The sequence below is a fragment of the Monodon monoceros genome, unplaced genomic scaffold (assembly GCF_005190385.1).
Source record: "Monodon monoceros isolate NGI ecotype Baffin Bay Population unplaced genomic scaffold, NGI_Narwhal_1 Super_Scaffold_8, whole genome shotgun sequence".
Classification (NCBI taxonomy): Eukaryota; Metazoa; Chordata; class Mammalia; order Artiodactyla; family Monodontidae; genus Monodon; species Monodon monoceros.
Genome location: NW_021703785.1, coordinates 67,439,298 through 67,464,618, shown reverse-complemented (window position 1 = coordinate 67,464,618; position 25,321 = coordinate 67,439,298). Strand labels below are relative to the sequence as shown.

Sequence of the window (25,321 nt, the reverse complement as noted above, 5' to 3'; positions counted from 1 at the left end):
GGAAAAAGTCTGGAACTGCCGAAGAGGCAAGAGAGTTTTTCTTCCCTCTTTGTTTCCTGGTGCGCGAGGAGAGGGGATTAAGAGCGCTGCTTAAAGGAGCTCCAGAGATGGGCGCGAGCCGCGGCTATCAGCGCGGACCCCAGAGACGGGCATGAGACGCTAAGGCTGCTGCTGCTGCCACCAAGAAGCCTGTGTGCGAGCACAGGTCACTCTCCACACCTCCCTTCCGGGGAGCCTGTGCAGCCCGCCACTGCCGGTGATCCAGGGACAACTTCCCCGGGAGAACGCACGGCTCGCCTCAGGCTGCTGCAATGTCATGCTGGCCTCTGCCGCCGCAGGCCCGCCCCACACCCGTGCCCCTCCCTCCCCCCGGCCTGAGTGAGCCAGAGCCCCCGAATCAGCTGCTCCTTTAACCCCGTCCTGTCTGAGCGAAGAACAGACGCCCTCAGCGACCTACACGCAGAGGCGGGGCCAAATCCAAAGTTGAACCCCAGGAGCTGTGAGAACAAAGAAGAGAAAGGGAAATCTCTCCCAGTAGCCTCAGGAGCAGCGGATTAAAGCTCCACAGTCAACTTGATGTACCCTGCATCTGTGGAATACCTGAATAGACAATGAATCATCCCAAATTGAGGAGGTGGACTTTGAGAGCAAGATTTATTATTTTTTCCCCTTTTCCTCTTTTTGTCAGTGTGTATGTGTATGCTTCTGTGTGAGATTTTGTCTATATGGCTTTGCTTTTACCATTTGTCCTAGGGTTCTGTCCATCCGTTTTTTTTCACTTAAAAAAATTTTTTTTCTTAATATATTTTATTTTAATAACTTTATTTTATCTTATTTTATTTTATTTTATCCTCTCCCTCCCTCCCTCCCTTCCTCCCTTCTTTCCTTCCTCTTTTTCTCCCTTTTATTTTGAGCCGTGTGGATGAAAAGCTCTTGGTGCTCCAGCCAGGCGTCATGGCTGTACCTCTGAGGTGGGAGAGCCAAGCTCAGGACACTGGTCCACAAGAGACCTCCCAGCTCCAGGTAATATCAAATGGTGAAAATCTCCCAGAGATCTCCATCTCAGCACCAAGACTCAGCTTCACTCAACGACCAGCAAGCTACAGTGCTGCACACCCTATGCCAAACAACTGGCAAGACAGGAACACAACCCCACCCGTTAGCAGAGAGGCTGCCTAAAATCATAATAAGGCCACAGACACCCCAAAACACACCACCAGATGTGGACCTGCCCACCAGAAAGACAAGATCCAGCCTCATCCACCAGAACACAGGCACTAGTCCCCTCCACCAGGAAGCCTACACAACCCACTGAACCAGCCTTAGCCACTGGGGACAGACACCAAAAACAACAGGAACTACGAACCTGCAGCCTGCAAAAAGGAGACCCCAAACACAGTAAGATAAGCAAAATGAGAAGACAGAAAAACAAACAGCAGATGAAGGAGCAAGATAAAAACCCACCAGACCTAACAAATGAAGAGGAAATAGGCAGTCTACCTGAAAAAGAATTCAGAATAATGATAGTAAAGATGATCCAAAATCTTGGAAATAGAATAGAGAAAATGCAAGAAACATTTAACAAGGACCTAGAAGAACTAAAGAGGAAACAAGCAACGATGAACAGCACAATAAATGAAATTAAAAATACTCTAGAAGGGATCAATAGCAGAATAACTGAGGCAGAAGAATGGATAAGTGACCTGGAAGATAAAATAGTGGAAATAACTACTGCAGAGCAGAATAAAGAAAAAAGAATGAAAAGAACTGAGGACAGTCTCAGAGACCTCTGAGACAACATTAAATGCACCAACATTCGAATTATAGGGGTCCCAGAAGAAGAAGAGAAAAAGAAAGGGACTGAGAAAATATTTGAAGAGATTATAGTTGAAAATTTCCCTAATATGGGAAAAGAAATAGTTAATCAACTCCAGATAGCACAGAGAGTCTCATACAGGATAAATCCAAGGAAAAACACGTGAAGACACATATTAATCACACTATCAAGAATTAAATACAGGGGCTTCCCTAGTGGTGCAGTGGTTGAGAGTCCGCCTGCTGATGCAGGGGACACGGGTTCGTGTCCCGGTCTGGAAAGATCCCACATATGCCGCGGAGCGGCTGGGCCTGTGAGCCATGGCCGCTGAGCCTGCGCGTCGGGAGCCTGTGCTCCGCAACGGGAGAGGCCACAACAGTGAGAGGCCCATGTACCGCAAAAAAAAAAAAAAAAAAAAATTCAATACAAAGAAAACATATTAAAAGCAGCAAGGGAAAAACAACAAATAACACACAAGGGAATCCCCATAAGGTTAACAGCTGCTCTTTCAGCAGAAACTCTGCAAGCCAGAAGGGAGTGGCAGGACATATTTAAAGTGATGAAGGAGAAAAACCTACAACCAAGATTACTCTACCCAGCAAGCATCGCATTCAGATTTGATGGAGAAATTAAAACCTTTAAAGACAAGGGAAAGCTGAGAGAGTTCAGCACCACCAAACGAGCTTTACAACAAATGCTAAAGGAACTTCTGTAGGCAAGAAACACAAGAGAAGGAAAAGACCTACAATAACGAACCCAAAACAATTAAGAAAATGGGAATAGGAACATACATATTGATAATTACCTTAAATGTAAATGGATTAAATGCTCCCACCAAAAGACACAGACTGGCTGAATGGATACAAAAAGAAGACCCATCTATATGCTGTCTACAAGAGACCCACTTCACACCTAGGGACGCATACAGACTGAAAGTGAGGGGATGGAAAAAGATATTCCGTGCAAATGGAAATCAAAAGAAAGCTGGAGTAGCAATTCTTACATCAGACAAAATAGACTTTAAAATAAAGACTATTATAAGAGACAAAGAAGGACACTACATAATGATCGAGGGATCAATCCAAGAAGAAGATATAACAATTGTAAATATTTATGCACCCAACATAGGATCACGTCAATACATAAGGCAAGTACTAACAGCCATAAAAGGGGAAATTGACAGTAACAATAATAGTAGGGGACGTTAACAGCACACTTTCACCAAAAGACATATCATCCAAAATGAAAATAAATAAGGAAACACAAGCTTTGAATGATACATTAAACAAGATGAACTTAATTGATATTTATAGGACATTCCATCCAAAAACAACAGAATACACATTTTTCTCAAGTGCTCATGGAACATTCTCCAGGATAGATCATATCTTGGGTCACAAATCAAGCCTTGGTAAATTTAAGAAAACTGAAATCGTATCAAGTATCTTTTCCAACCACAATGCTATGAGACTAGATATCAATTACAGGAAAAGGTCTGTAAAAAATACAAACACATGGAGGCTAAACAATACACGACTTAATAGCGAAGTGATCACTGAAGAAATCAAAGAAGAAATAAAAAAATACCTAGAAACAAATGACAATGGAGACACGATGACCCAAAATCTATGGGATGCAGCAAAAGCAGTTCTAAGAGGGAAGTTTATAGCAATACAGTCCTACCTTAAGAAACAGGAAACATCACAAATAAACGACCTAACCTTGCACCTAAAGCAATTAGAGAAGAACAAAAAACCCCCAAAGTTAGCAGAAGGAAAGAAATCATAAAGATCAGATCAGAAATAAATGAAAAAGAAATGAAGGAAACAGTAGCAAAGATCAATAAAATTAAAAGCTGATTCTTTGAGAAGATAAACAAAATTGATAAACCATTAGCCAGACTCATCAACAGAAAAAGGGAGAAGACTCAAATCAATAGAATTCGAAATGAAAAAGGAGAAGTAACAACTGACACTGCAGAAATACAAAGATCATGAGAGATTACTGCAAGCAACTCTATGCCAATAAAATGGACAACCTGGAAGAAATGGACAAATTCTTAGAAATGCACAACATGCCAAGACTGAACCAGGAAGAAAAAGAAATTATGAACAGATCAGTCACAAGCACTGAAATTGAAACTGTGATTAAAAATCTTCCAATAAACAAAAGCCCAGGACCAGATGGCTTCACAGGCAAATTATATCAAACATTTAGAGAAGAGCTGACACCTATCCTTCTCAAACTCTTCCAAACTATAGCAGAAGGAGGAACACTCCCAAATTCATTCTGCGAGGCCACCATCACCCTGAAACCAAAACCAGACAGAGATGTCACAAAGAAAGAAAACTACAGGCCAATATCACTGATGAACATAGATGCAGAAATCCTCAACAAAATACTAGCAAACAGAATCCAACAGCACATTAAAAGGATCATACACCATGATCAAGTGGGGTTTATTCCAGGAATGCAAGGATTTTTCAATATATGCAAATCAATCAATGTGATACACCATATTAACAAATTGAAGGAGAAAAACCACATGATCATCACAATAGATGCAGAAAAAGCTTTCAACAAAATTCAACCCTCATTTATGATAAAACCCTGCAGAAAGTAGGCATAGAGGGAACTTTCCTCAACATAATAAAGGCCATATATGACAAACCGACAGCCAACGTCGTCCTCAATGGTGAAAAACTGAAACCATTTCCAGTAAGATCAGAAAGAAGACAAGGTTGCCCACTCTCACCACAATTATTCAACGTAGTTTTGGAAGTTTTAGCCACAGCAATCAGAGAAGAAAAAGAAATAAAAGGAATCCAAATTGGAAAAGAAGAAGTAAAGCTGTCATTGTTTGCAGATGACATGATACTATACATAGAGAATCCTAAAGATGCTACCAGAAAAGTACTAGAGCTAATCAATGAATTTGGTAAAGTAGCAGGATACAGAAGTAATGCACAGAAATCTCTGGCATTCCTATACATTAATGACAAAAAATCTGACAGTGAAATTAAGGAAACACTCCCATTTACCGTTCCAACAAGAATAAAATACCTAGGAATAAACCTACCTAAGTAGACAAAAGACCTGTACTCAGAAAACTGTAAGACACTGATGAAAGAAATTAAAGATTATACAAATAGATGGAGAGATATACCATGTTCTTGGATTGGAAGAATCAACATTGTGAAAATGACTCTACTACCCAAAGCAATCTACAGATTCAATGCAATCCCTATCAAACTACCACTGGCATTTTTCACAGAAGTAGAACAAAAGATTTCACAAATTTTATGGAAACACAAAAGACCCCGAATAGCCATAGCAACCTTGAGAACGAAAAATGGAGCTGGAGGAATCAGGCTGCTTGACTTCAGACTATACTACAATGCTACAGTAATCAAGACAGTATGGTACTGGCACAAAAACAGAAATATAGATCGATGGAACAGGATAGAAAGCCCAGAGATAAAGCCACGCACATATGGTCACCTTATCTTTGATAAAGGAGGCAAGAATATACAGTGGAGAAAAGACAGCCTCTTCAATAAGTGGTGCTGGGAAAACTGGACAGGTACATGTAAAAGTATGAGATTAGAACACTCCCTAACATCATACACAAAAGTGAGCTCAAAATGGATTAAAGACCTAAATGTAAGGCCAGAAACTATCAAACTTTTAGAGGAAAACATAGGCAGACACTCTATGACATAAATCACAGCAAGATCCTTTTTGACCCACCTCCTAGAGAAATGGAAATAAAAACAAGAATAAACAAATGGGACCTAATGAAACTTCAAAGCTTTTGCACAGCAAAGGAAACCATAAACAAGACCAAAAGACAACCCTCAGAATGGGAGAAAATATTTGCAAATGAAGCAACTGACAAAGGATTGATCTGCAAAATTTACAAGCAGCTCATGCAGCTCAATAACCAAAAAACAACCAACCCAATTCAAAAATGGGCAGAAGAGCTCAATAGACATTTCTCCAAAGAAGATATACAGATTGCCAACAAGCACATGACAGAATGCTCAACATCATTAATCATTAGAGAAATGCAAATCAGAACTACAATGAGATATCATCTCACACCTGTCAGAATAGCCATCATCAAAAAATCTAGAAATAAATGCTGGAGAAGGTGTGGAGAAGAGGGAACCCTCTTGCACTGCTGCTGGGAATGTATATTGATACAGCCACTATGGAGAACAGTATGGAGGTTCCTTAAAAAACTACAAATAGAACTACCATACGACCCAGCAATCCCACTCCTGGGCATATACCCTGAGAAAACTGTAATTCAAAAAGACTCATGTACCAAAATGTTCATTGCAGCTCTATTTACAATAGCCAGGACATGGAAGCAACATAAGTGTCCATCATCGGATGAATGGATAAAGGAGATGTGGCACATATATACAATGGAATATTACTCAGCCATAAAAAGAAACAAAATTGAGTTATTTGTAGTGAGTTGGATGGACCTAGAGTCTGTCCTACAGAGTGAAGTAAGTCAGAAAGAGAAAAACAAATACCGTATGCTAACACATATATATGGAATCTAAGGAAAAAAAAAAAGGTCATGAAGAACCTAGGGGCAAGACGGGAATAAAGACGCAGACCTACTAGAGAATGGACTTGAGGATATGGGGAGGGGGAAGGGTAAGCTGTGGTAAAGTGAGAGAGTGGCATGGACATATATACACTACCAAATGTAATATAGGTAGCTAGTGGGAAGCAGTCGCATAGCACAGGGAGATCAGCTTGGTGCTTTGTGACCACCTAGAGGGGTGGGATAGGGAGGGTGGGAGGGAGGGAGATGCAAGAGGGAAGAGATATGGGAACATATGTATATGTATAACTGATTCACTTTGTTATAAAGCAGAAACTAACACACCATTGTAAAGCAATTATATTCCAATAAAGATGTTAAGGGAAAAAAAAGCAATTACTATTAAAAGGGAGAGGTTTAAGGGAAACATTGGGCGCTGTTAGAAGCACACAGCAGGGTATCAGACCGAATCTGGGAAGGTCATAACAGGAAGTGACATTTAATCTGAGCCCATGGGATGAGTAGGAGTTAATAGGAGAGAGTGCTCTAAGCAGAGGGAACAATATTTGAGAAGGTCTGGGGGTGAGACAGTATGCATCTTGGGTGAGAAGTTCACCGCTACTTTCATATTTTAACATTTTTATCTTGTGCAGATATGATGTTGCAGCTGGATCTTGTTTACCTTTAAGTTCTGTCTGAGCACTGAGCACAGTGTTTAACACTTAGTAGGTGGTCAATAGATATTTGCATACGACTGAATAAGTCTGTAAGTCAGCTGTCCTGCTGGGCTACATTCAATGTCTCTGGAGGTTTAGAGGCAGCCCTGGAGTTTTGTGGAGAGGAAATCAGGCCGTTCAGTTCTCTTCGAGCAGCCCAGGCTGCACCCTGATCAACTTAACAGAATTCTTTAAACATGGAATAAGCAGAACTGGGTCCTTTCTGGGATCACTGGACACCTGCCCCACCCCTGTTCTGACACCCACTCCAGAAGTGAGTCAGATTTAAGGAGGATGTGGAAAAGGAGCCGTGGCTTCTGGGTGCCCACTTGGTTTGTTGATGGGGACACACAGAGTTGGGCAACAGTGATCATTAGGTTGATTTCTCAAACGCTGGAAAGTTTGTCACTATAATAAAACCACTGGTCTTGATGTTTTTTAAATGCTGGAAGGACCCATTCTGATTTCTCTTCATGCATTTGATTTCTGGGAAAGTACAGATATAATTGAATGAGAAGGTTGTTAGGTTAAAAGAATAATTCCTTCAAAGGAGAAAAGAATTATGAACGTGTCTCATCTAGTCTTTTCAGATGACGGCTGAGCAGCAGCTGTGTACTCGGTGCCGTGTTTTATGTAAAACATTTGTTAGGCTTTTATGTTTGCCTTTGACTTGAGAAAAACTCCCAGATCTTTTTTAGGATGTAGGAGTTTTAATCTCCTCCTAGTGTTCGTTTCACCTGGAGATTATTTTTTCCATTATCCATAGCTCTAATTCTGTACAGAAGATGGTGACTCATGGTACTTTTTAATGAAAATTGGAATGATAAATAAGTTCAAAGCAAGTTCATGAAAAGCAAGTACAGAGCCAGAGGTAAAATGAGATGCTTTCTTCTTCTTTTGTGAGCAGTACCACGTGAAAAAAAAATCTAGGATGCTTTGCTTCTTTTGAAACTAGCATTTGGGAATAAAAATTACATAATGTTGAAGTTAGCTCAAACCAGTGTGGTTTTTTCCCCCACCATGTGAAATTTTAGGAAAAACGTATAAGACAAACCTGGCTTTGATACTGACAGAGATAAACGACATTAAACTCATAATAATGTGTTAGAGTATCGGTTACTTTGTTGGATTCTGACATTTTTTCCCTTCAATTTTGTCATTCTTACTAATGCAAATTTATGCTGTTACACAGTATTTTAAATGAAAAACTTTAATCTTTATTAAAGTAATTAATCTTTGTTAAATTGCCTTTCTAGGTGATTTCTGTAAATTTCTATATCTTATTGAAGTCTTTGTTTTTTCCCCACAGTATGCTTTTAACATGTGTATATTTGCTGAAATGTCTTTAATTTTTAACTTTTAATAGAGGTGAGACAGTGCTGGCAAAGAGTAATTCTAACACACTAATAAAACGCTGAGTTATTCTTTTACCGTCTGTCTTGATTGTAATTGTCTTTATCAAGAAGGCATTAAGAAAATTATTAAGAAAGGTGGGGCAGTGTCTCTTCACAGAATCTGTATTAATTTCTCCCTTAGAGTAGTTGACAGTATAATCCCCCCCAAAATATTGAAAAACAATCTTATATACTAGATAATAGCTGAACACTGCTATTAGTTGTTGAAACATAAAAACATGTTCTGCATAAATTTATGTTTGGAACAGGAGATTATAATAGTGAAAGATTATTGAGAAAGGTGCTAAAATATACTGAAGTGTTTATTTTCTTTAAACAAGCTATATTTACATGGTGTGTTAAATGTGATGATTTTCATATTGGTTAATGTTTAGTAGTTTGATTTTTTAAAAAGATATTGAATATTTTATCTCAAGCCAAGGCTATTTGCCTTATAATCACTTCTCTTGCCCAGTGGTGACTTAATATATCCATAAAATGTCAGGAAGAAATCCTCGGGCGGAACTATGGACCTAGACACACAGTTGTGTTACTGGCTTTCACGTATGTTCATTTATGACTTGTTGCTGAATTGACCCAAACTAAGACTCTGGGAGGTATTTGGAACACAGCCATGAGCAGAAGAGGGCCCTGGGAAGACAGCACTGTATCCCTCCTGCTTTTATTTTCTGATAAGGGATAGGGAGTGAGGGGGTGATGGTTGGGTAAGAGAGAAAATATACAAAACTTTTAGAACTTAGGGTACTTGACTTAAATTATCTGCTGACATTTCTTTCATAGTTGCCTTTGAAAGCTCTCCCGGGCTTGCTGCATCATTTAACACAAAACTAGGGGCATCTGGGACATTTAGGTATCCTGGGATACAGCAGTGAGCAAAATAGACAACATCCCTGGTCACAAGGAGGGGATAGTCTTTTGCAGGGGAGACAGGCAAATGTGAAACAATGTGTCAGATGGTAATAAGTGTTATGGAGAAAAATAAAGCAAAATAAGAAGGATGAAGGATAGATTGGGATGGGCTTACTTTTCCGTAGAGGGTGTTCAGGAAAAATCTCACAGATCAGGTCACATTTGAACCAAGCATGAAGGAACCAAGGGAGGGAGTTATGTGCTCCCTACTCCTATGTCCAGCCGCCTACTTGTCTACCAGGAGCCTCAAACTCAACTTGTTCAGAACTGAACTCTTCATGCCCCTTTTTAACCTCTTCCATCTTCAGTCTCCTGCATCTCAGAAATGGCATCACTGTCTATTGAGTTGCTCATATGAAAACACCTGGGGCTGGTGATTGATTCCTCTTTCCCCTCAACCTCATGCTGGCACATTTAGTGGAGTCTCCCTCCAGGATACACCTCTCATCTATCTTCCTGCTGTGTTGAATACTATTACTGTGGTCCAGGCTACCGTCATCTCTTTCCTGGACCATGATTTAAGCATCCTAGCTGCCCTCCTGGTTTCTGTTCTTGCCATCCCAATAATCCAGTATCTCTGTAATTCACATCTTCTCGTTCACCTGCTCAAAACCCTCCTGTGGTTTCCCACTGCACCTAAGGTAGTTTCATGAGGTGTCGCACTCCAGGTCAGCAGTAATTTTCTGTCACTGTAAAGATGCTCTGTTCTTTCACTTCTCTTGTTTTTGTTGAAAAGTTAACTGTATGTCTTATTTTTGCTCCTTTGAAAGAAATGTGTACACCTCTCCCCCAAAATTACTTTTAAGATTTTCTCTATCTTAGGTTTTTCAACCAGCATTTGCCTATGTGGTTTTCTTTATATGTCTCTTGATTAGAGTTTATAGAGCTTCTTGAATCTATGGCTTGATGACTTGTGTCAGTTTTTAAGAAGATTCTAAGCCTGTGTTTCTTCAAATGTTGATTGAGTTCCATTGTTTGTCTCTTCCTGTTCTGGGTTTTGAACATCATGTATTTAATTTATTTTTTTATTGAAGTATAGTTGATTTACAATGTTGTACCAATCTCTGCTGTACAGCAAAGTGACTCAGTTTTACACATACATACATTCTTTTTTTAAGTTTTCTTTTCCATTATGGTATGCCAGGAGATTGGATATAGTTCCAGTGCTCTACAGTAAGACCTTGTTGTTTATCTATTCCAAATGTAATAGTTTGCATCTACCAACCCCAAATTCCCAGTCCATCCCTCTCCCTCCCTGCCTCCCCCTTGGCAACCACATGTCTGTTCTCTATGTCTGTGAGTCTGTTTCTGTTTTGTAGATAGGTTCATTTGTGCCATACTTTAGATTCCACATACAAGTGATATCATATGGTATTTGTCTTTCTCTTTCTGACTTACTTCTCTTAGTTTGAGCATCATGTATTTTAGACCTTGCACTGTGTTTTGTGTTGCCCTTAAGCTCTTTTCTGCATGTTCCTCTTTGTTTTCTTTTTTGTGCATAAATGTGGAAATTTTTTACTGACTTACCTTCCAGGTCACTATTCTCTCTTCTGTTATGTCTAATATTCTCTTGAATTCCTAACTTGAGTTATTGCATTATTCGGTTTTAGGATTTCCATTTGACTCTTGTTTATAGATTCTAGTTCTTTGGTAAAAATCATCATCTTTTCGTCTGTTTTCATATTAATTATATATTTTTTAAACTGCAAAACCTGGTTTATCTGCGAATCTCTGTTTCTCATTTTTCTCTGTTATTGGTCTGGTCTTGTGCATTTAATATTCTTCTGGGTTGTAGACCTTGTCTGGGTAGGTCTAGCTACAGACTGCCCTTACTTCTAGACCCTTTTCCCCCGGCAGACCCTGCCCTCCAGCCTTGGGCTCCCAGAACTACTGCTGAAGTCTCTGCTCAGATTTTAGCCACTTCACTGCTGTTTCCCACTTGGTTCTTGTGTTTTCCCTTGGTTTTTGTGCAGCCTAGGAGTTGAGGGAAGATTGCAGGCAGAATTTGGGGCTCACTCCTCTGGGATCCCCTTAAATCTCTACCATCTCGGCAGCTTGCAGCTCCAGCCTCTGTCTCTGCAGTGCAGCCAGATTGCACGAGTCCCCAGCTGCTGCCCTTGGTTGTGTGCTGTCCTCTGCTCGGGTAATCAACAGATTCCTTGAGGGTACAAGGAGGTGAATATGGGGCTCCCATGGGTGGGCTCCCCTTCTCTCTCAGGTGTTAGCCCTCACATCCTATTTGCCTTCGTTGTTTTTTGATGTCCTCAGTCATTTGCTCTAAGAGTTCCTCCAGCTTTTATACTTGTTCTTGGTGGGAGAGTCGGTCTGATCCAGGCTGTTCTTTTGTGACATCTGAACCCTGGTCTATCTCCTGCTTCTCTTTCATACCATGTTTCCCATACCCAGTATATTCCAGCCATACTGCACTCATTTTTTGTTAGAATATATCAAGCCTTTTCCCACCTCAGGGACTTCGTATTAACTGCCTCACCTCTTCTTCCCCAGATGTGTGCTTAGCTGGTTCCTTGATGTTATTTAATCTCCGTTCAACTGTTACTTCCTAAGAGGTTTCTCTCTCTTTCCAGGGTCACCCGTCACTCTTTTATTTTCATCATAGCACTATCTGAACTTACTTTATTTACTTGCTTACTTTCTGTCTCCCCACTATTGTGTAAGCTCTGTTCCCACCTGGCGTGGGATAAATGTTAACTGATAACAAATGATAATAAATGTTAATTGAATGACTGAATAAATGAATAAAATAGGCACTGATTCTGGAAGGAATTTTTCAAATTCTTCTTTGCAAACCTCAGTGGGACATAAAGGAACACTGTTTTCTTCACATTAATGGTATTTTGATAAGGAATATTCTATAAAATACCACTTTTATGTGTTTATAGTATAATGATGACTAGCATTTTGTTCATCCTGATGATCTGATCTTAAATTACTTTCTTTATAGACCAAGATTATGCTGTATTCATTATCACATGAGTAATAATTATATTTTTGTTGAAATTCTTTAGAAATATATAATCTGTGCTTATTCTCTATCACCCAGGATATTTGACTAAAACTAATGATACCAATTTGTTTTTGGTCGTGCATGAAATGGCTTTTTAAAAATATTTTTATATCTTTATTTAACAGGAATGGTTTTTAGGAAAAGCATTACATGACGAAGAATCTACGATAATTCACCATTATGCCTTTTCCGAAAATCCTACAGTTTTTAAATACCCAGACTTCGCTGCTGGCTGGGCCCTTAGTATCCCACTGGTAAACAAGTAAGAATTTATGAGACTTGCTTTTCGTTGCGTCTCGTGTATGAATCAACTTTTATTTCGCCGAGTCTTGCAGTTGATGGAGCTGAGTGAACTTTTCAGCAGAGGCAGCGGGTGAACCCACAGCAGGGAGACCCGCGGCAGGAGCCGGACACAGGCTCCATCACTTACTCATCCCCTCAGAGTCACGCTCAGCCGCTCTGCCCTTCCTCTTACTCACCTGCAAAATGAGGCGAATGATCAACTGTGAGGCTGAGGGAGGGCCCACGAGTGCTCAGGACTCTGTACCCGGAGGTGTGACCACTGTTGTGAGCTCTAGGCGTGACTCTGATTGTCAGTAAAGAAATGAATCAGCAGCACGCCTCGGATTGGGGTGATGACTGGTCATGTGCGTGGATGTGTAGACGCGTTTAAACGTGGGCTGGGCAGGAGGCATACCTAGCTCTTGGTGTGAGAATCACAGTAATGCAGTTTTTGATGTGAAAGGGGAAGATAAGTCGTAATTCAGGAGAAGCATGGCTGTTGACAGTCCTCTTAACCTAAGTAGTTCAGATTAATTGTGAGTTTTTGTTCTTTAGGGAATGGAAAGTTGATAGTGCAGTTGTGGTTTTTATATCTGCAATGATGAAAATGTTTCTCTTATTTCTTACAGTAAGTGTCCTGTTTCTAGGGTTTGGAGTCCTGAAAAGCTTTTTAGCCCATTGTAGTAATATAAGGTAGTAGATACTTTGTCATTTGTGGTTGCTGAAACTTCTGGACTGCTCCCTTGACATTTGAAAGTTCCTTACAATGTAACACGCTCCTTCCCAATGTAGATGCAAGTAGCAGAAAAGTATGCAGAGTGGATGAAGGGAATATTGTTGCTGGAATTGGAAGCGGAGGTGGGTGGTTGTTTGGTGCAGGAGTCCAGCAATGTCATTGAGGGGAGGCTGGATCTCTCTGTCTCTCTGGCTTAGTGCACAGCATCATTTCACCCTAAATCTGGTTTGCTTTGTGCTTTCAAGGCAGTAAGGGCTATGAACTTCTTATTTATGTACAGCAGGAGAGAGCCTCTAACCATGGAATGAAAGTGCTTATCCCCAGTCTCTAGGTGGATCCTGTCCAATTAAAGTCAGTTGGGACAGCTTCAGGCCTATACCATCCTCTGCACCGTTAACAGCTGCCGGGACTTCAGTGCATCGGTTGGGATCAAACTAGCTCTGACCCTGGAGCCCCTTTTTTGGCCTGAATAATTAATCAAAATCAGAATTCTCTTAGAGGAAGGAAGGAGAGGCTCTGGTTCATGTGGGTACCCAACAGTGCCCACTACGGGAGCGTCGATTCACTGTGTCTCCTTTCCTTGACTTACGGCTCACTTTGTAGGTAGGGCAATGATTTATAGTTACTCAAGTATTTCTTCTGCTCAAGTCACCAGAAAAACTGGTTACTTAAAGACACTTCATGACACTCACTTTCTTAGACTTTTTCACTGGAAATATTTTTGGGGCTAGCAATCCCGCATCAGTGAGTGTTGAATTAACACTGCCCAACATTTCCCAGTGCTCTAGCTACGTGATCTCCTCACGATAGCATCAGTAAAAAAAAAAAAAAAAAAAAAAAATACTTGCATCTTTGGAGAAACGCTCATTGATTTTCAGTAAGATGGTTTCTTCAAATAGGTGTTACTACAGAACACCGTTACTGGTTTCCCCTGTTGTTTTTCCATCAGAAAACCTTATCTAGATGTCCTGCAACATCTTGCTCTGTTGACTGTCTCGCACGTGGGACTAGAAGAGTCAGGTAGGGAGTTTTCCTGGTGTGGAGTTGAAGGAGCCCTATATTTGTTGCAAGTTTCCGGTCTAGCTGGTTGTGTCATTAGAACTGTGTTATCGGGACATAACTTAGTGCCTTCTAAAAACAGGAAAGCTGAATGTCAAATTCTCTTTTGCCAGGAACTGAATATTTAATGAAGAAATATTTTCGCAAAGTAGTTGGGATTTCTGGCCTTGTTTTTTTTGGCATTGTTGGTTCCTGAAATTAGCGTTTGAAAAGCCCTTGGGTATAGCCCTTGCTTGCTTGGTGTATAGAAAAATGAAACCTAGTTCCCACCACTAGGACTGGCCTTTTAAGTCGGAAGTCGGGTGAATGCTCCCCTGCACACTTTTAGAACTGGGACTTGCTTGCAAGGTGACTGGGTTAGGCCCCAGGTGTCCCATGAGGCTGACTCATCCATGCGACGTTTGTAATATTGAGGTAACCATCACTGGTTCTGGCAGATTCCACAGGCTGCTAAACGTAGCCATTTACAGATGTCAGTGTACATACTGATTTGTTTCCAGTCAGTCAGTGTTCATCTTAAAGAGATTCTTTCCTCTTAAAGAGATTCTATCAGTGGCTGTCACATTTTTCTCTAGTTTCCCTCAGAGAAAAATGTACAAGAATTGAATGCGAAAGAAACTTAAAAAGTCAGGAAGAGTAGAGAGCATGTTTAAGGTAACAGTTCAGAGGTGTTTATTGTCTCTTAAGAACGGGTGTGGGCAGTGTGGCCATCTGACAGTGGATGTCACGTGCCATTGGATGCTGATCGCAATTCTGTGTTCCTTGTCCGTGGCGATAAGCCCAGGTATGACTTTTCTTTTTTTGTGTGTGTTTGGTGTCTGAATGTGGTTGGCTCAGATTTTGAAGGCACTTGGCATGAGTCCAAATCCCCAAGTTACCTTAAAAGAGTTTATTCATGAAAACTGGCTCCAGCCAAGCAGAGTTCGAGTTGGACAAGATTCCACACCAGGGCAGAGTTTTCTCTTAATATATGTCAGGAATGTTCTGAGAATGCAGTCTCTTTATGCAGTGTCCTCACCCACTCCTGCCCCTGAGCCGGTGGGCAGGTACTGAGCAGGAATGTAGCAGAGGTTCCATGGGGCTTCTTTCCGAGCTGTGTGCCATCGAGCCACATTCCTATCAACCGTGAGGCCGGTGCTTCATGACTACACGTAAATTATAACCTGTGTCCTCCTTCATCTTTCCTCCGATTAGAGATAAATTTTTAGAGAAATGTCTGTGGCTCAACCAGGCTAAAAACCCAGCGAGGACTTTTGAAACTGATTACTAGTTTTTCTTTTCAAATTACCATTATTTCTTTGTAGTTAAAATATTTATTAGGAGGTTCGTCATTGAAACGAGGGTCCCGTCTGTAGCCCTGTAATAAACGTAAAGCCTGTGGCAGTTCCGTGGTCTTGGTAAGCATGTCGTTCTACCTCACTCAGCCTGAAATGGAGGAATGTATTGCAATTTGCCCTCATCCCTTCAGATCGCTCACCGAGTGCTCGTTTGGGCCCGGGCGGTGGGTGCTGTTTGGGGTGCAGAGCAGGAGGGGGGCGCAGGGGGCTCGCCGTGTGTGATGAACGGGACTGTGCTTCCCACTCTGGGGGCAAAGGAAGTTTCCATTTATTCTCGTGGGCAGGTCTGGACACCCTTGAATTCGGTCTTGGAGAAAAGGCTGCCAGGTAGAGGTTGGGTCGGGGCGAACTGGGCCACCGTGTGGCCAGGAGCGCGCTTCGGGGGAGCTGGTGCACGCTGGGGAGCGGGGGGCTCTAGAGCCGGGGCCCAGGGGTCTGGGCCTCTCTTCTGTGTTGAAAAGAGCCATTACGGCTTTTCTGAAGCAAGAAAATGACTTGAAACTGTTATTCTTTCCCGAAACCACATGCTCTCTCCCCCAGGAAACTCCACAAACTGTAATTCATAGGGTCATTAAAAGTAGGAGACTGAAAAGTAGCAACTTCTGTTTCTCTATCAGGCAGGCTTTTTTCTTTTCCTTTTCTTTCTCTGTCATTATTTAGTCAAGGATTATCAGGAGTCAGCACACTCTGTGGCTTTTTAAAAGACATGTATCGTATTGTGTTTTATGTTATTTTCCAGATGTTGAATAACGAACACTACGTTTGCAACAAGCCTTGCATTCGTGTCCTGGTCCACAAATAATTGTGTTTTCATAGTCCTTTGCCTCAAGGAAATTAAACTCTTACTTTTGTCTTAAAATTTATATTTTTATTTGTTTTCAAACATTAGAAAGTCTCAAGAATGTGTTCTTCTTGTTTGATGCTTTTTTGGTTTTTTTCAAAAAACTCAAATTGTCTCTATTTTCTAGGCTTACCAAGAGATTGAAGAGCGAGTCCCTGAAATCCGACTTTACAATAGATTTAAAATATGAGGTAGGTCATTATTTGTTTGGTTAAAAGTCTTTGTAATCAAGAATTTGTGTCTTTTGATACAAAAGGTGTCTTGTTTTCCCTGAAAGGTGCATCCCCTTTGCCACTCACATCCATATTTTCCCAACGAGGAAATTGCACATGCTACAGTCTGTGAGGGCCTTCTTTAAGCCCATTTTGGTCATGTAGGTGGAGAAGGAACAGTGGAGAAAACAGTTGTGTCTGTGATTCTTCATCCTTTGTTTTTAAGCTAGGTGGATGGGTCCAGAGATGGATTTTTAAAAACATGCAAAAATGTCAGTAAAATACCTCTGGTCTTTTTTTGTGCTTTGGTTGCACATATGTCTTCGACATGTCTCTTGTGCTGGACCCTGTGGAGCAGAGTTGGGCCAGCTGGTCCCCCAGCACCCTGGCATTTAGTGGACATCTGTGACCAGTCGTCCTGGAGGCAGGTGGCGGGCGTCCCTTCCTTAATCCATTAATCTCTCCTGAATCATCATCAAGAAGGTCTCTTCATGCGTACATCTGACTGCCTGAAACAGACCTGCCTTTCCCTCTGTAGGAATCTGTATTTTAGGACATTGGGGCCAATCGTGACTCAGTCCAGCAGTGCTGGTAGCCTGCCAGGAGCGAAAAGGGCACTCACAAGATTTTAATTTGGGGAGTATTTCTAAATGATGAAATAGGTTATTTGAGGAGAAATATTCCTGTTAAAAATCATTCTTTTCCACAGAAGGGAAAGAATGACTAGTTGAAAGCCAGGGTCTGTCTAGATTTTTTTTTTTTTTTTTTTTTTTTTTGCGGTACGCGGGCCTCTCACTGTTGTGGCCTCCCCCGTGGCGGAGCACAGGCTCCGGACACGCAGGCTCAGCGGCCATGGCTCACAGGCCCAGCCGCTCCGCGGCATGTGGGATCCTCCTGCACCGGGGCACGAACCCACGTACCCTGCATCGGCAGGCGGACTCTCAACCACTGCGCCACCAGGGAAGCCCTGTCTGGATATTTTTAATGAAAAGTCAGCTCAGGTATAGATACCCAGGTTTGGGAGTCTATGAAACATTGAATAACATACAAAAAAACCCTCTAACATACATGAAAGGTATAAAGATCAGTCAGAATATCTATGCTTAAGAGATTGAACTTGATCAGTTGCTTGGAGGCTACCTGTAAGTATCTCCCCAGGAGGGTCCCCCTTCGTTCTAACGAGAGTCAACAACTTTCTTGAATTCTCTCCCTCGCCCCCTTTTCTTCATATATGATCACATATGAATGTATCTCTGAATAATATGTAGTTTTGCATCCTTCTGGCCTTTATATAAACAGAACTGTACCCTGAATAATGTTCTAATTTGAAAGTCATCCGTGTTGATACGTGTGGCTTTAATGAACTATTGTCACTTTGTATAACTGTCTCTCCCAGGACCATACCACAGTGTATTTGCCCAGTCTGCTGGTAGTGGGCCTCCGGGTTGCGACTGGGTTTTGCTGTTGCAGTCACCAGTTCTATGAATATTTTTGACATGTGTCATGATGATCCTCTACAAGAGTTTCTCTAGGACAGAAGCTTTTAAACTGTTTTTTGACTGTGACCGACTTTAAAAAATACATTTTTCATTGTGACTCAGTATATTTGTGTGTTGTTATTGATTTCTAACGTAGTATGATGGGTCTGTATAACAGTCATTTGAAATATTTTTAGGTTTGCTTAATGGCCTAGTTCATGTCCACTTTTCATAAATGGAGAAAAGGATGTGTGTGCTCTGATTTGGGGGTGGTATAATATTCTCTTTCTGTCTACTAAAGAACAAATAGATTAATCAGTTAATCTATTGTGCTTTTCACATATTTTATTTCCTCCCTCTCTCCCTTTTCCTACTTCGTTGTGTCTGCTTGACCCGTCATTTGCTAAGGGAGGAATGTGAAAGTCTTCCACAATAGTGGTGACAGTGTCTCCTTGTGGAGCTGCCAGCTCTTGCTATTTATACTCTGAGGCTATGTTAATTAGATGCATACAAGTTTAGAATTGTTACCTCCTCCCGGTAAATGTATCTTTATCTCTAGTAATGCTTTTTGCCTTAGCATTTACTTTGTTGATAGGAACACTTCTATACTAGCTTTCTTTCGGTGTTTGCTTCATCATTGTTTTTCATTTTTTTCTTTCAATTCTTTTGTGTCCTCTTTTGATGCATCTCTCTTAAAGAGGACGTGTTTGTTTTTTTCTCCCAGTTTGACAATCTTTATCTTCAAACCATATAGCAAATTTACATTTTTCATGCTTACTAACACTTTTATTTTATCCTTTGTCTCCCATTTTTTTCTTTTGAAAATTGCCTTGCTTTCTTTTAGATTTTTAAAATTTTTATTCCATTTTTTTCCCTCCTCTGTTATTTTGAAGTTCATTCTCAATGTCTGTTCCTTAATGGTTGTTTTAAATGCAGTAAGTCCCCTACATACGAACCTTCAAGCTGCGAACTCTCAAAGATGCAAACGTATTATGAACCTGTTACAGTGCAGTACTATATGGCCGATTGTGTGAGGTGGGTACCTAGGCTAACTCTGTTGGCCTTACGAACAAATTGGACTTACAGACTCGCTCTTGGAACGGAACTTGTTCGTATGCAGGGGACTTACCGTACTTTAACATGTACAGTAAGTGGCTAATTAATCAATAGCCTAGAAATCTAAGGGCCTGAATATAATAACTCTGATTATCCCGCTCCCAGTTTTTATGCTCTTTTGTCCAGTATTTTTGTTCTTTCTTTTTTTTCAACCCTGCAACTCAGGTATTGTCCTTCCTTACTTTATACAGTTAAATGATTTGTATTAGCTTAACCCTGTATTTGCCGTGTCTGTGCTCACTATTCTGTTTTGCTTCTTGGACCTGCCAACGGGGATCATTTTTATTCTTCCTGAAGTATATCCTTCAGAATTTCCTTTTTAGTGACGTGGCAAATTCTCCATTTTTTGTATTTTTTTTTTTCCTTAAAAATTATTTCAGGGGCTTCCCTGGTGGCCCAGTGGTTGAGAATCTGCCTGCCAATGCAGGGGACACGGGTTCGAGCCCTGGTCTGGGAAGATCCCAAATGCTGCGGAGCAACTGGGCCCGTGAGCCACAATTACTGAGCCTGCGCGTCTGGAGCCTGTGCTCCACAACAAGAGAGGCCGCGATAGTGAGAGGCCCGCGCACTGCGATGAAGAGTGGCCCCCGCTTGCCACAACGAGAGAAAGCCCTCGCACAGAAACGAAGATCCAACACAACCATAAATAAATAAATAAATATATAGGGACTATAAATAATTAAAAAAATAATAATTTATTTCAGCTTTGTTCTTGAGACATAGTTGCATTGTGTGTACAATTCTAGGTTGTGAGACATTTTCTCTCATCACAATACTGTTGTTCCCCTGTGCTCTGGCTTCTGTTACTGCTGTTGTGTTAGGAAATCAACTGCCACTCTTACATGGTTCCATTGTCAGTAATCTGCTGTTTCTCTGGCTGCTTTTAAGATTGTTCTTTGTCTTTGGTGTTCTGCAGTTTCACTATGGTATATATATGTCTAGGTGCAGACTCTTTTTTTTCTAATCCTGTTTAGAATTCATTGGGCCTTTCTATAATAGGATTGTTAAGCAATCCTATTTTTTTTTAATTACATTTAAAAAAATTTCTCAGCCATTGTCTTTTCAGCTGTTTTCTTATCCCCTCTGTTATCTCCTTCTGGAACTTTAGATATATGCTAGAAGTTTGAACTTCTCTTCTACATTCCCCATCTCTGTTTCTAGCTGGGCTACATTTCAAATAACTTGGAAGACTTTATCTTTTAGTTCCCTAGTTTTTATTCAGCTGTGTCTAATATGCTGTTTATCCCCACCATTAAAATGTTCATTTTAAGCATTGTATTTTTCTTCTTCTTCTTCTTTTTTTTTTTTTTTGGCGGTACGCAGGCCTCTCACTGCTGTGGCCTCTCCCGTTGCGAAGCACAGGCTCCGGACGCGCAGGCTCAGCGGCCACGGCTTACGGGCCCAGCCGCTCTGCGGCATGTGGGATCCTCCCACACCGGGGCACGAACCCGTGTCCCCTGCATCGGCAGGCAGACTCTCAACCACTGCACCACCAGGGAAGCCCTAAGCATTGTACTTTTCACATCTACAAGTTCTAGACATTTCTTTTTCAAATTTGGTCTCTTGTACAATCTTTCAGAAATTTTGCTCATGTTTTAAAGTTTTTCTTTTCTTTATAAAAATATATGAAACAGTCATTTTCTATTCTGTGCTTGATCATTCCAATCCCCAAAGTCTTCTGGGCCTGAGCAAGCTGTGTCTGCTGGCTCTTGCCCATCATCTCGTCTCTTTGTACTACTTTTTGTGATTTTTCCGAGTACTTTAGCTCCTTGGGAACTGTGGCCGTCCCCCGTCCTATATTAAGGGTGTGGGCTCCTCAGTAAGGATTTGCATTAGTTTTTGCCGGCTGCTAGAGGCTCAGGCTGACTTAGGGCCACTTTAAATTACTCCGAGGTGTTTCTGGAACACGTAGGTGACAAATGAGGGAGGCCTGCCTTTGGTTACAGAATCTCAGGATATCTGGAGATGATTTTTCCCTCCATCTAGTGCCAGTTTTGGGGCTTTGCTGTTAGACACGCCCCACCTTGGGCAGGTCATGGGCTTTATTCTGTTAACATGCATCAGAACCTTGGCATCCTCAGAGCCCAGCTGATACCTACTGGGGAGAACTACCCTCAGTGGCCTTTTTCCTCAGGTTCTCACTTTCCATTTTTGTCCTCATAAGCTCCACGTTTTTGTGCCAAGTTAGCAATACATTTAAAATGCTTTGAAAAATATTTTATCTCGATATTTTTAGATATTTTCAGCCAGTCGGTTTTTCAGGGTATGTAATTACCATCCTGCAGGAAACCAGAGTCATGATATTTCCTTTTATCTTTCTCTGTGATGTTTTAGAATCCCTGAAATAGCTTCCCTAAAATTGCTTATGACAATGTGGAATTTTTTGGAGGTCAGAATACTGATTCTTAATTAATTGTTTACGGTTAATAAAAGATTAGATTGCTCCACATGGAATTACTCTTTTTGTAAGTAAAAAAAACCCAAAGGGCTTCCCTGGTGGCGCAGTGGTTGAGAGTTCACCTGCCAAAGCGGGGGACGCGGGTTCGTGCCCCGGTCTGGGAGGATCCCACATGCCACGGAGCGGCTGGGCCCGTGGGCCATGGCCGCTGGGCCTGCGCATCTGGAGCCTGTGCTCCGCACGGGAGGGGCCACAACAGTGAGAGGCCCGCGTACTGCAAAAAAAAAAAAAAAACCAAAAAAACACACAAAAAACTGTTGAATGCTGACACATTGATGTGGTTCAATTTAATATTCTCTAGAGAAGGTAAGGTCTGCTTGCCCTTGAGATGTTTCATACCTTCGTGGACCTGTGGTGCTGGTTAAGAGCTTTCATTCATGCCGGTTTCCTGTGTGACAGATCGCTCTCTACATCTGGGACAGAGGTGATGGACCGCCCCTCACTCCTGTGCCTGAGTTTTGTACAGACGGGGTGGACTCTTCCTGTGCCACCGCATTTCATTCTTTTCTACCGCTTTGCGTAAGTAATGACAGGACAGCTTCCTCGTGTGTCAAAGGAAAACATACATGCTGTGCACAATGTTGTCCTAGCACTTTCCATCCTAAAAAACCCCAACATCTGCCATGTGCCACGTGAGAACTATATATCATGTTTCTGGGGATACTGGCCCTATAAGGTGAGCACTGTCGTTACCCTGTTTTGCACAAGAGAAGAGAGCAGGGTGGCACTGAGAGCTGCGGAGGTGTAGCCTGGAGTCATTTCTTTTGTTGAAGATGTAGCATGTAGCTGTTGGAATTCCTATTCTGTTTCCTAGCAAGGCAATCTCAGACATTTCCCGTTATTCCTAAGCCTTCTCCTCGAGCCCACCCCCTTTACTTTCTCAGCCAGTGACCTCACTTTGATCTCACCTGAGACTGTGTAGAACTTTTAGAATTAACCTACTTGTTAGGGTAGACCCTTGGACCAGTCCCCAGGATGGGCCTGAAGACCCCAGGACTCAACTGGGTGGTTAACAATCCTTCCTCATAATGAAAAATATATTCACTACCTCAAACGTTGTCTGTTATTTTCAGGTCATTGATACAGAAGTCTGTGTGTTGCATTTTCAAAGAGGAATACATGTACACACAGACACACACACACTGCAACAGTGGGAGAGAATCTGTACTGTTGGCACAGTTCCTGAGGGGGAGATGTCTTTTTAGACATTATGCTTGCTTGTCCTTTAATGTTCTCCTGGACAATCTGGAGGGGTTGACCTAGTGCCTTGAGTGACATGACAAAACTGCAGTTACGTGTCGCTATAAACCAGCCCCAAATGATGCAGAATTAGGATTGAGTATCACTGCAGGGCTAAGATAGCGATAAAGGGGCCAGAACACACCGCCCAACCCAGCTCCCTCCGTGAAGTGCCCACGGCCTGAGTGTGGATTGTCCGCAAGCCCCTCCGTGAGCCCCTTCATCTGAGTGATTGGCTTGGGCTGGAACCAGGGCAGGGCTCCAGGCTCCTCCAAAGTGTTGGAAGTTATCCTGCCTTTGGCAGAGGACAGAACATCGCTGTTGCCTAGATTTGGGTAGACGATAAAGAGCCATAAAAATACTTTAACATCAAAGTAAGGCTGGGCCCCCAGAAGGGAGTCATCTCTTATTTTACACTAAAACATCCCCCTACTTCTCTCTCCCTTTGACAAAAATCTTCACCAGCTGGAAAAAGGAAAGGGAAGGTAGCCAACATTTACTGGGTACCTGTGATGCGCTTAATAAATAGTAGTAATAAAAGCAGCCGTATGGGTGGTTGGTTATCATCCTAATTTCCTAAATGAGCAGATGGAAGTTTAGAGAGCTGAGGACACTCGTCCAGGTGACATAGTGGAAATGCTGACCCAGGATCCTGGTGCCGGTCTTGCTGAGCAAATGCTTTGTGGTCAGCAGAGCTACAGTTCCTTTTTTCCCCTAAAACTTAATCCTGGAGACAAGTGTGATGTCCCTGACTTTGGTGAATTTGAACTTGAGAGCATGTGAGACCCACCTAATGTGGATGTGCAGTTAAGACACATTGACTCATGTATGCATATATTTTTCTTTTTTTAGGGAAATCCAGTGAAGAAGAAGGATATTTTTGTTGCAGTAAAGACATGCAAGAAATTTCATGGTGACAGAAGTATGTTTTGGGTTATTCATTTTTATTGAACTTTAAAAATGCAAACTGCCTTTAAAAAAACAGTACAAACCAGATATAAACTCAACCTAAATAAAAGGGACAATGACAAATATGTCATTGAAGTAAAAGCAGTTATTTAATCAGTATTCTTCATCATACCACTTCAATCACCAAGATCAATTAGAAAAGACAATTTTGTATTGCAACATGAGTGGTCATAGCCCTTCTAAGGAATGATTAGAGCAGTATTTTAAATTGGAAATGGAAAAGCTCAGCTGTGGCAATCTAGGAGACAGTTAGTGAATAACAATCCATTTTGCAAAACAATGTCCTGTTATGTCCAAGTGCAGTCTCTGAGCTGTATGAGTATGAGAGGGGATTTCAGGGTAACAGAATGCCAAAAAGAATGTTTTTCTAACACTGTTCCTTCTTTTTATATTTATTTCAAATGCACACATCAGAACTTTTAAGTAAGGATATGTATTTGCTCACATGTAGATATATAGAGAAAAGAAAAATGTGCCTTACAAGCAATGGTTCCTTCTTAAAGAAATCCTGCATGTATTGATAGATGAATGTTGTTTTTATTCAAATTGTTGGTTTCATTTCAGAATTCTACTAAGTTATTATGATACTATTTTTTAAAAAGCCTACCTTAAATATAAATACATAATTTATCTCTTTTTTCACCTTATTTCAAGCAGCACTTTTCTGAAATTGAAGGTTAGACAGTCTTTTGCATTTTCTAATTTTAGCACATATTTTAATTTTTTCCATGAACAGACTCAATTTCACCAAGAGTGTGATATTTATAGAGGAGAGATTTCTAAACCAGCTGTCTTTTTTTGTGGAATTAGAGCTATGTGGGGAGTTCATTTATATAATTTATGTGATAATATATTTACAAATTATATTTTAAAGGGGATCATATTTTCCAAATAAAAGAAAATTATAATTTGGGATTAAAGTGTTTAAGACACTGACATAAATTCAAATCTTGTTACAGTCAACACTATCTTTAAAGTACATTTACTATAAACTTTCATGGTTACCTAAAATAGTCATGATAAATTCTAAGTCCTATTAAATCAGCCTAAATAAACATATACATTCATTATATGAGTCCTAAAATACTATCAAAAATCAATATAGCACTTAAAAATTTCATTTATCATAAATTTAACCTAGATTTAATA

At 41.0% G+C, this 25,321-nt stretch overlaps 1 protein-coding gene across 2 annotated transcripts in view; it reads left to right on the top strand.

The window, feature by feature from the left end:
• Positions 1-25,321, top strand: part of B3GLCT (beta 3-glucosyltransferase) — a 110,349-nt gene that overhangs the window by 47,024 nt on the left and 38,004 nt on the right. For both annotated transcript variants that reach the window (XM_029210040.1, XM_029210041.1), the window contains 4 exons: positions 12,571-12,707; positions 16,828-16,891; positions 22,364-22,483; positions 24,056-24,125. In XM_029210040.1, the coding sequence (XP_029065873.1) occupies positions 12,571-12,707; positions 16,828-16,891; positions 22,364-22,483; positions 24,056-24,125 (391 nt within the window). The remainder of the gene's footprint in view (positions 1-12,570; positions 12,708-16,827; positions 16,892-22,363; positions 22,484-24,055; positions 24,126-25,321) is intronic.